A 12,083-nucleotide genomic window follows, 5' to 3' on the forward strand; every position below is an offset into this window, starting at 1 on the left:
TGGAGCTCTGAAAATTGAAAGTCCACATAATGAGGAAAACCTAGGAGTCATAGTGGACTCAACACGATCAACTGACTGACAGTGTACAGAAGCCATTAAGAAGGCTAACAGAATGTCAGGTTTGCTGTGTGGATACAAGTAACAGGAGGTTCTGCTCAGGCTTTATAACACACTGGTGAGGTCTCATCTGGAGTCCTGGGTGCAGTTTGGGTCTCCATAAAGACATAACAGCACAAGAGAAGGTCCAGAGAAGAGTAACCAGGCTGATCCTGGACCACAGAGACCAACAATGGAGGGAAGATTTGAGTCACAGAACCAAATGGTGATTAAGAGTTGATGTGATTGATGTGGACTAAAGTGACCATGGAGGCTATTAGGATATTAGCGCCCTGATGTGTGGAGTTCAAGTCACAGGAGGTTCTGCTCAGGCTTTATAACACACTGGTGAGGTCTCATCTGGAGTCCTGGGTGCAGTTTGGGTCTCCTTAAAGACATAGCAGCACAAGAGAAGGTCCAGAGAGGAACGACGAGGCTGATTCAGGGCTACAAGGGATGAGTTATGAGGGAAGATGAAAAGAGCTGAGCCTTTACAGGAGATGAAGAGGAGATCTGACTGAAGTGTTTCAAATGATGAAGGGCATCAGTCCAGTGGATCGAGATGGTGACTGGATTTAGGAGTCATAGTGGACTCTACACAATCAACTTGCAGACAGTGCTCAGAAGTCATTAAGGTGGCTAACAGAACATCAGGTTATTTAGCACCTTGATGTGTGGAGTACAAGTCACAGGAGGATCTGCTCAGGCTTTATAACACACTGGTGAGGCCTCATCTGGAGTCCATATTGCAGTTTGGGTCTCCATAAAGACATAGCAGCACTAGAGAAGGTCCAGAGAAGAGCAACTAGACTGATTATGGGGGGCTACAGGCGATGAGTTAAGAAGAAAGATGAAAAGACCTGAGCCTTTACAGGAGAGTAACAGGAGACCTGACTGAAGTGTTTAAAATGATGAAGGACATCAGTCCAGTGGATCGAGACGGTGACTTTAAAATGAGTTCATCAAGAACACGGGGACACAGTTGGGAACTTGTGAAGGGGAAATTTCACACAAACATTAGGACAATCTAGACGAGAACAGGCCCAACAAGGCCCTCCAGTCCAATCCACTTCATTCTTGACATTTAATTCCTAATTACATAAAAATGAAAGCATACGGTCGGGGGTTGATTTTGGGGGCGGGAATTCACAAAAGAAAAAACACAAAACAAAACATAAAACAAAGCAACAATCCAAATTGAAACATGGCAGTGCCAAAGGAAACCCCACAGCAGGCCGCTGTAATTACCAAAGCGTCTTTAGGTTCCTTTCTTTTCCCATCATGCTTTGCTCTCTCGACGCTCTGCCAGTTCGGCAGGTGCAGCCAGCGAGTCGCGTAGCCGCCAGGGCGCTGCTTTTTGTAAATTGAAGACCAAGAAACGATTGTGAGGAGGAAGATGGCGTCTTCTCACTTCCCTTTCAGGTCCATTGAGTCTTCTTGATGAGGTGGGACACCGTGCCACCAGCAGCCTCGATTGTCACGTGACGTCTACGTGATGAATTGTCATCTCGACGTGTCAGCCCATTTCCAGAGGTTGGTTGATTTCACCATTGTCATACGGACGCCGTCTCAGCTCCACTTGTTTACGGTTGCTATCCCCGTTGCTGGTCATATGACACGGAGATCACATGATGCACTCATAAAAGGTGGTGGAAAAAACACAAATTTCAGTGAGCAAAAAGAGAAGCTGCAATGAATATTTTGACTACAACTTTTGTCAACCATCTTGGCTTTTACATTTGGTTTTAGTTTTGCTTTTATTAACTTGGGAGTTTGGTACGCATGTATTCTTTTTGCAGTCATTTTGTATCTTTTAGTAATATTTATGCATCTTATGGCTAAATATATGTGTGATGCGCCATCTGTTGGAAAGAGATTTGTAATGAGATCTGGAATGACAGTGAGATAGCAACTGGATGGACACTGAGACACTTTTATTAAGGTACATTTTAATCGCCTAGAAGATGAGAACATTGTGCCAACGTAAACCCCTAAATCTTTTCCAGGGGTCTCTCCCTGTAGCTCAGTGTCGCCCATCTTGTATTTAGCACTGCTGTTCCTTTTGCCCACTGTGCAGCGCCATGCAGTTTTCTATATCAAACTACATTTTCCGAGTGTTCGCCCGTTCTGAAGCTTGCCCAAGTCTTCTTGAATTGTTAAGAGTCCTGGAAGGACCAAAGTGTGCCGTAGTGCCACTCGCTGGAGTGCAATGGAGACTCGTCCACTGCGGCCAACTACCCAACAGCCAGTCTTGGTAGCCCATTCCTCCAAACCCCAAGACTTTGCAGTAATGCTCTCGCCCAAACTCAATGCCCGCTGGTGCCAGCCCTGGCTTGGTCCACATACTGCTTTATCCTGCAGTGTGGCCTAGGAGGGTCTGCACTGCCGGTCGCTCCACGGCCGCTCATTCACGTCCACAAGTCCGCCTACAGATGTAAAAATGTTTTGCGGTTTTACATTTCTGTGCGCCCGAGTTTTATTTATAAACCCGTCTGGGCATTCCAAGGCTGCCATGAGCACTTCAAGAACAGGCCGACTGCAACTGAAGTCAGTGTGGCCATTTCTGTGGGTTTGGCCCCCATGTGTCCATAGGACTCGGCGATAAGGGAAGCCACCAGTAACGGGACCATCATTTAGCAGAAAGCCCTCCAATTTTCTGTACCTTTTATCTCCTAAGTCGTCGTTATGGGGAAGCAATGGCCACCGGGCGAGATCCCAGGGTGGGCAGCATGCCAGTCCGTCACTGCTTTCCTGAAAATAATTGAAATGCAGCCTTCTTTATTTATAGCACATGGGCAGCTGTCAGACCAGAGAGGCACCCATTGGGTTTGCCCAAAACCCGAAACAAATGTTGGCAAACCACAGCAGATCAAAACAGGAGAATGAAAGAAAGAGCACAACAAAGAAGAATGGGGAGGCCATTCGTCGTCATCATCATCTCTCACATACACTCACTCACTCGTCACCCTGATGTCCCCTCGGGGTGACACCTCTGCAGATCTGCCTGCCGTTCCAGGGCCCTGTGTCACTTCTCACTTCCTCGGTCCTGGACTGGAGCGTCACAAAGTGAGGAGTCACAGCCTTCAATCTTTAACTGCGTGGCAGCCATTTCTGGCACCGCTGTTGGTTCATGCCTGGCGCATATCTGATGGTGTCCATCAAACATCACTTTGCTGTGGCGTATACTGTTTTATGAATATTATTATTTATTGTCATCATGTTACAGTGCTAAGTTGGATACGTGGCACAGTGGTCAGGGCTCTGTGGTGCCAAGGCTGGTGCCATTTTAAACAAGGATGTGTTTTGCGCTGACGGACACCACCAGCCTGGTCCATCAAGTCCAGAAGGTGTTTCCAAAAAATGGTTTACACGGACAAATAGACAAATAGTCTCCTGCTCTGAGTGGGTGCGATTCCATATTTTCGATAAGGAAGCAGAAGGTTATTGCGAGCCCCGGGTCAATAAGAAAATTCCTTTAATTAGCATTTGAAAGTAACACTTTGATTTTACAATGACGCCCAGAGCAAAGTGACCCGTTGTTACCGCGGCGGTCAATGTGTTAAGTGACAGAGGTGACGAACATTTTGGTCGGGAGGTGAGTAAGCAACATGAAATCCTTTGGTGTTCTCTCGTAGCGGTGCCACTAGTTTAATATGAGTGACGCCCACTGGCCCCTTCCTCCAGGTGGGCACCTTGTAGTTCGTAAGCCGAGGATGAACTCACCACAGAACTGAGGGTGGAGGAAAGTGAAGCGTCGTCAATGTTCTTAGAGCTTGTGATGAAAGCACTGGGATGGTTGGTAGAGAGTTGGCTTATTCCAGAATAAATGGTGTCACGAAGAGTTGAAATATGAACAAAATAGTACTCTGAAGTGCCAGTCTACTACCAACAGAGTCATCGTGCAAAAGTGCATGTACAAAAAATCCATAATTGATCATCGAGGAAGACCACTGAGAGTCCACATTGGAAGCAGCATCTCCTGCACTATCGTGTTGTGGTGCGCCATCTGTTGGAATGACAAATGCAATGCTGACATCTCTGTTATGCACCAATTAGTTTGTACAAGCAGTATTAAAATTGCTGGTGCACCATCTGTTGGAATGACGAATGCAATGCAAACGTCTCTGTTATACTGTATGTCATTTAGTATGTGATTCATGCCGTCAGTAGTCAGGTTAGTGATGTGCCATTTGTTGGAATGAAAATTATTTTATTATTATTATTATTATTATTATTATTATTATTATTATTATTATTATTATTATTATGATTGATTCAGGCGGTTCTTGCTCATAACAGCATCAGCAAAACTAAAGGCGCTGATGACTTCATCCTGCTCCTATATGATCTATCATTAGCCAGCATTTCGCTGGTCATCCACCTCTCATGTTTGTGCCTATAGAGGTCTTCTTCTCTTTCAGTACCCTATGGTGTGTTGCCCACTTCTCACTTCCATGTGTTGCTGCTCTTTTACCCCTGGTAGCTGTGGAGGTCTGCTCCTTAACAGAGAGTGAATTTTTGGTCAGGTGGTTCATCAGTTGTCCACCTTGTCCTCATTTCAATATCCATGTTGTCTACACAGACCTTCTTCTTCTTCTTCTTCCTCAAACCTTTTCGGTCAGCGGCTGTCCACCTCTCACTTGCGTGTCCCCATGTCTGTTAGCCCGCCTGCTCCAGGATGAAGTTTCCTTGGTCAGCAGCTCATTGGTTGTCCACCCCTCACTTTGGAGACTCAAAGATGGCACCTATGTGAGGTTTTTGGATAGAGTCCCTCGGTACCCTAACCCAGGTGTGCCCCCAGCTGGTACACAATGATAGATGGTGCCTGGACACCGGGCACAGCTGCCTCATGGTGGCGTGACACACATGACTCACAGGGTCACCTCCCTTTTCCCATAAGGTGAAGACAAAAGGCGATAACCACAGTCACATAACGCTAACCTTCTGAAGAGTGCAGCCCCACCTTGGGCCCATTATGTGCAGGAGTGGCCCTGGCGCCCGACGACCCACCAAAAGATTAAAGAGGCCAAGCTAATGGATGCTTGGTAAGTTTTAATGATACATGTGGCATTACAATGGGCGATGTGACATGGGAGGGTAAAGCATGAATCACAGACGAGAAGACAAACTCAAGAGGAACAGGTGTGTGTGTGTGTGTGTGTTGGGGGTGTGTGTGCTTTCCTGCTGTGCCCACCGACGTGACTTGGCTCTTCTCTTCTTCCTCCACACCTCAATTTTAGGTGAAGAAAGCCAGCAGGTGAAGCCCAAATGCCCCCCACGGATGACGAGAGACGCCCACCTCCCGGCTGGACTGTCCAGTCAGGTAAGGCTGTGTGATGTGACGAGCCGCTCAGCCCCGCCCCGGCCCTGAACGCCCCGCCCCGTCTCGTCCGCCCCACCCAGCCCTGCTATTAAGTCAAAGTGCCGCTCGTCACAGTCGGCTTTTGATGTGCCTGACAGGCCAAAGCTCACGAGGGGTTCTGCACATTCAGCAGCGCCATTAAGCCGCCTTGATCGCTCGGCCCACGCCTCGTTCCTGAGCAGCGCGACATTTCAGGTAAATTCATCAAAGCCAGCCGTGAGTTACCTGGCAGCCTTTGAAGTGGTAATTGCGGAATTCGGCTCTTTGCTGAATTTGCTGCGCTGTTTTCAGTTCTGCCTCTCACTGCGCTTTTTTTTTTTTTGTTTTGTCGAAAAGCGGAAGCGACCGTCTGCGGGAACTAAAGGAGCGCGTGAGCGTCCCGACGAGCGAGCGGGCGGACCGACTGGCCTCGGCATTTCTCAGCCTTTGTCAGCCCCGTCAGACGTTTTTACTTCAAAATAGGCATTTTTTTTTTAACAATGCAGACTTCAGGTCTCATGTGGTCTGCACATCAAAACCGCAAACTTGAGAGGAATGTGCCTCACTGTGTCAAATGTCACACTCGATCAGCCGATCTCTCGGTGACACGTCGCAGCCCCGCACACCGCCGTACCGAGGAACATCTGCGGACGTGAAGGGCTGGGGGGTTGGCCTTTAGGACACGACCACCTGATAGGACCCCAATTCAAATCCCGGCCTGGCCATTTCTCTCTGCATCTGAGTGATGAGGTCAGTGAGGGGTTGGGTGGTCTCGTCCGTGATGGACTGACGTACAGCTCCACGGTCCCGAGTTTAAATCCTGTTGTGGTCAAACCCCCAAATCATCTGAATGATGGGCCAATACGGTGCATTGGCATCACCAGGGATACATCCCAAGCTGATCTGCTGCCTTTAAACCTGAAACGACCTTTGTGGGATGGATGGATGGAGGGAGGGAAGGATGGATAGTTTGTGTATTCAAGCACATTTACAACAACAGAGGCTGCGCCAAAGTGCTGTACAAAAAAAAAAACACAATACAAACAATCAAGCAAAAGCAGATTAATTAACCAATTGTAACATCCACCACAATCTCATCTTACACAATGAAAGACAGAAGAAAACATGGAGGTCTTAAAAACCTCAATGGAGGATGAAGACCTGATGTGCAGAGGTAAGTCATTCCAAAGCTGTGGAGCAACAACTGAAAGAGCTCTGTGTCCCCGAGACTTCAGCCGAGATGTTGGCACTACAAGGAGCAGTCGTCTGGATGCCCTCAGTGCTCTTGGTGGCACATAGGGGGTGAAGGAGGTCACAGATGTAGAGCCAGCGTGACCCTGCAAGGCTTTAGCAACAAACAACAAGATTTTAAAATCAGTGCAACACCTCACTAGTGGCCAGTGGAGAGAGAGAGAGAGAGAGAGAGTCTAAAATGATAGATCGATAGTTTGAAAGGCACTATATAATAGATAGATAGATAGATATGAAAGGGACTGTATGACAGATAGATTCACAAATTACTGTAACTTTTCTGCCTGTCTCAGCTAGCGTAGGGCACAAGGCAGGCTCAATCCCTGCACTGGGTGCCAGTCCATCAGAAGGGAGCCTATGGTGCCTCTTACTTATATATATCTACACATACAGTGCATCCAGAAAGTATTCCCAGCGCATCACTTTTTCCACATTTTCTTATGTTCCAGCCTTATTCCAAAATAGATTCAATTCTTTTTTTCCTCAGAATTCTACACACAACACCCCATAATGACAACGTGAAAAAAGATTACTTGAGATTTTTGCACATTTATTAAAAATAAACAAACTGAGAAAGCACATGTACATAAGTATTCACAGCCTTTGCCATGAAGCTCAAATTGAGCTCAGGTGCATCCTGTTTCCCCTGATCATCCTTGAGATGTTTAATTGGAGTCCACCTGTGGTAAATTCAGTTGATTGGACATGATTTGGAAAGGCACACACCTGTCTATAGAAGGTCCCACAGTTGACAGTTCATGTCAGAGCACAAACCAAGCATGAAGTCAAAGGAATTGTCTGTGGACCTTCGAGACAGGATTGTCTCGAGGCACAAATCTGGGGAAGGTTACAGAAAAATTTCTGCTGCTTTGAAGGTCCCAATGAGCACAGTGGCCTCCATCATCCGTAAGTGGAAGAAGTTCAAAACCACCAGGACTCTTCCTAGAGCTGGCCGGCCATCTAAACTGAGCGATTGGGGGAGAAGGACCTTAGTCAGGGAGGTGACCAAGAACCCGATGGTCACTCTGTCAGAGCTCCAGAGGTCCTCTGTGGAGAGAGGAGAACCTTCCAGAAGGACAACCATCTCTGCAGCAATCCACCAATCAGGCCTGTATGGTAGAGTGGCCAGACGGAAGCCACTCCTTAGTAAAAGGCACATGGCAGCCCGCCTGGAGTTTGCCAAAAGGCACCTGAAGGACTCTCAGACCATGAGAAACAAAATTCTCTGGTCTGATGAGACAAAGATTGAACTCTTTGGTGTGAATGCCAGGCGTCACGTTTGGAGGAAACCAGGCACCGCTCATCACCAGGCCAATACCATCCCTACAGTGAAGCATGGTGGTGGCAGCATCAGGAACTGGGAGACTAGTCAGGATAAAGGGAAAGATGACTGCAGCAATGTACAGAGACATCCTGGATGAAAACCTGCTCCAGAGCGCTCTTGACCTCAGACTGGGGCGACGGTTCATCTTTCAGCAGGACAACGACCCTAAGCACACAGCCAAGATATCAAAGGAGTGGCTTCAGGACAACTCTGTGAATGTCCTTGAGTGGCCCAGACTTGAATCTGATTGAACATCTCTGGAGAGATCTTAAAATGGCTGTGCACCGGCTTCCCATCCAACCTGATGGAGCTTGAGAGGTGCTGCAAAGAGGAATGGGCGAAACTGGCCAAGGATAGGTGTGCCAAGCTTGTGGCATCATATTCAAAAGACTTGAGGCTGGAATTGCTGCCAAAGGTGCATCGACAAAGTATTGAGCAAAGGCTGTGAATACTTATGTACATGTGATTTCTCAGTTTTTTTTTTTAATAAATTTGCAAAAACCTCAAGTAAACTTTTTTCACGTTGTCATTATGGGGTGTTGTGTGTAGAATTCTGAGGAAAAAAAGAATTGAATCCATTTTGGAATAAGGCTGTAAGATAACAAAATGTGGAGAAAGTGATGCGCTGTGAATACTTTCCGGATGCACTGTATGTATATAAATATATATACTTTATTATCTTTATAAAATATATTTTAGACAGAGTTACAATAATGTAAGGTGCTGTGTAAAACAGACATGCATGAATGGCACTGTTGCTCTGACGTCACATCTGATGAAGACCATGGAGCGGCTGCTGCTTCACCACCTGAGACTACAGGTCCGTCACGCCCTCGACCCTCTGCAGTTTGCATACCAGGAGAAGGTGGGAGCGGAGGATGCCATCATCTACATGCTCCACCGATCCCTCTCCCACCTGGACAGAGGCAGTGGTGCAGTAAGAATTATGTTTCTGGACTTCTCTAGCGCCTTCAACACCATCCAACCTCTGCTCCTTAGGGTCAAGCTGACAGAGATGGGAGTAGACTCACACCTGGTGGCATCGGTGGATCGTGGACTATCTTACAGACAGACCTCAGTATGTGCGTCTCGGGAACTGCAGGTCTGACATTGTGGTCAGCAACACAGGAGCGCCGCAGGGGACTGGACTTTCTCCGGTCCTGTTCAATCAACATACATCAGACTTCCAATACGACTCGGAGTCCTGCCACGTGCAAAAGTTCACTGACGACACTGCTGTTATTGTCTGTTATACCCACATTGTTATCACTCTTTAATTTACTTTTGTTCCTTATCAGTATACTGCTGCTGGAATATGTGAATTTATAAAGTATCTATGTATCTATCTATCTATCTATCTATCTATCTATCTATCTATCTATCTATTATATAGTACCTTTCATATCTATCTATCTATCTATCTATCTATCTATCTATCTATCTATCTATCTACATATGTAATTATATAGCGCCTTTCACTCTATGTATCTATCTATCTATCTATCATATACATGCAGTGTATGAGAGGCACCTTATAATAAATGGATATGAAATGCCATGTATATTCGATATCTTGTGAAATATATAAAGCATTATGTAAAATAAACACATTAAGTATGAAAGGCACTTCATAATGGAGAGACAGACAGATATGACGGGCACTGTGTATAAAATAGATAAATAGATAAAGTACGTATGACAGCACCACATAATAGACTGACAGATATAAGCAGTTGCACGTCACGCAGATCTCTTCAAGGCTCTTTAGAAAGTAGACTTAGACATTTTTCTCACTTCTACTCCCACAGGACCTGAGACCCCGGTGCTCCACTGAGTCAGCGTCCCCTCTCAGAGGTGAAGACCCCATAGGCCGCCGTCCCCCTAGGCCGTTACCTGAGGATGACTTTGACGAGTACTCGTTCTCTGTAAGGTAACTTGGTGGCCCTGGATGTGCTGTTTGTCCAGCGAGGTGACCCGTCCCTGAGTTCTGTATACAATATTGGTTGGGGGTCAGACCCAATAGGACAAGCTGGGCCACTTCAGATGACCACTTGCTGATCCCTCAATTTCTGAAGGCATCTTTTCTTCATGAGCTGCCAGCACACACCACAAATAATAAAGTAAATGTCATTTGTGCCCAGTAGTCAGACATTGGCACCACTTGGCTCAGTGGTCTCCTCCACTGCTTCTCCTTGTCATCCGTCCACGGGTCACTTGGTCAGTCCACTGCAAGCATATTAGATGGGGGGGGGGGGGTCCATGTTCAGCACAGACTCGCCTACTCCTCACTCGTGATGCCACCCTCATGTCTGCATCTCATACTTCTTGCCTGCCTGTGGCTGGCATCTCCTATCTGATTTGGCTCTCAGTGTGAGACTCATTTTGTCCCCTCACACAAGCCTTCCAAAGGACATTTGATGGCCAGTTGATTCCCAGTCCTCTCAAGGTCCTGTTATTAATGAAGACCCTAGCAGGGCACGTCCACTGGGTCCTCTCATGTACCCTCAGGGAGCATTCACAGGCAGGAAGGTGGCACTGTGTGCCCATTCTGAACTTAAAACAGGTGGTGCTGATTGTCACCTGACTGTCCCTCACCTGATTGGCTGCCCATGAGCTCATGATAGTGGGCGGGGCCTATTACAGGGATTGAACAGTGGAGCCCAATCAGCAGTTTAGATGTGTGTAATGTGACGCGTAACGACCGTCATGGTGGCCCATCTCCTGGTGTGGTCAGTATCTGCATGGAGTCTCCATGTTCTCCTGTGTCTGTGTGGGACTTAGGTATCTTTAAACTGGCACAGTGTGAACAGGTCTGTGTGTGTGTGTGTGAGGGCTCGCCATGTGGGGCACAAGGCCTCCCCTTGGCTGGTGTCTTAGCAGTGCCCAGTTGTGCCAGGATGAGGTGCAGTAACCCATGACTGTGAAATGGAGACACCAGACCTGGGTGACGTGTCATATGTGCCACAAAATAAGTGCCTCCCTTGAAGAAGCCACAATGGCAAGAAGAGCACCAGGGGTGGGCCTAGCGTGGTCATTCAACACTCTGCGTCCTCCTGGTCTTCACCTGATGACAACTTTTCTTCTGACTCACCAGCCAGCTGCAGATTTAGTACGTTCTACCAGAAGCGAGTCGCTTTGATGGCTGAAAAGGAAACAAATGTGAAATCTCCTGACACCGAGGGGCTGTGGGCGCAGATTCGTGCCCTGATAAAGTGCTCAATCTTGGCAGCCAATCTAAAGCAGCTCGAGGGCGCTCACTACCCAGGATGAAATGCTCTCTCGTTTGCTGGCAGAGACGTCAGAGATGTCTGTCAGAGGATCTGGAGGAGGCCATCTAAATGGTGGTCAATCAGAGGAGGACCGCCAAGCAAACCAAAGATGGCAAGTCAGATGGCCACAAACCAGAGACACACAGTCTGAACATCAAGTGTAGCTGAGAGCCAGGTTTTTGGGGGTTAGGTGGTGGTGCAGCTGCCAGAAGGAGCCAACAAGAAGACCACCTATAAGAAGAAGTCACTCAGATGGAATGAATGAGAGAGCCATCTACTACTGAAGAAGGAGCCAGTCAAAGGGCTAACCAGAAGAAAGAGCCAATAAGAAGACCACCTACAGGAAAGAGCCAATCAGACGATGTGGTATGAGATGAGCCAATCAGAGAGTCACCTCCCGGAAAGGAGTTCATCAGGAAGGAGAAATTCAGAAGATGACCTATGAGAAGGAGCCAATCAGGTGTTCAGGTACTAGACGGGCCAATGAGGGAGCTATCTACTAGAAGGAGCCAATCAGAAGATCCCTTCAGTGGGGTGCCTGTTGGAGGAAGCCCTCCAGGGTTACACATACCAGAAGGAGCTCATCATAGTGTCACCAACAAACAATCCAATCAGAGAGCCAGTAAAGAAATCCACCTATCAGATCACCAATTAAAGGGTCACCTGCCAGATGAAGGCAATTAATGTGCCACCAGCTAAAGTGACACATCAGACAGGAGGTGTCCAGAAGACCACCCAGATGAATAAGACACTCAGATGGCCACATTCTAGAAGAACCAATGAGAGAGCCTCCCTACCAGAT

The 12,083-nt window shown here is 47.3% G+C and overlaps 1 protein-coding gene across 1 annotated transcript in view; it reads left to right on the top strand.

Moving 5' to 3' along the window:
• The window catches only part of ofcc1 (orofacial cleft 1 candidate 1), a 186,146-nt gene that overhangs the window by 99,729 nt on the left and 74,334 nt on the right, over positions 1-12,083 (top strand). Inside the window, exons 11-12 of the mRNA XM_039754152.1 lie at positions 5,337-5,419; positions 9,821-9,942. Coding sequence (XP_039610086.1) covers positions 5,337-5,419; positions 9,821-9,942 — 205 coding nt within the window. The remainder of the gene's footprint in view (positions 1-5,336; positions 5,420-9,820; positions 9,943-12,083) is intronic.

This window comes from Polypterus senegalus, chromosome 5 (assembly GCF_016835505.1).
Source record: "Polypterus senegalus isolate Bchr_013 chromosome 5, ASM1683550v1, whole genome shotgun sequence".
Taxonomy (NCBI): Eukaryota; Metazoa; Chordata; class Cladistia; order Polypteriformes; family Polypteridae; genus Polypterus; species Polypterus senegalus.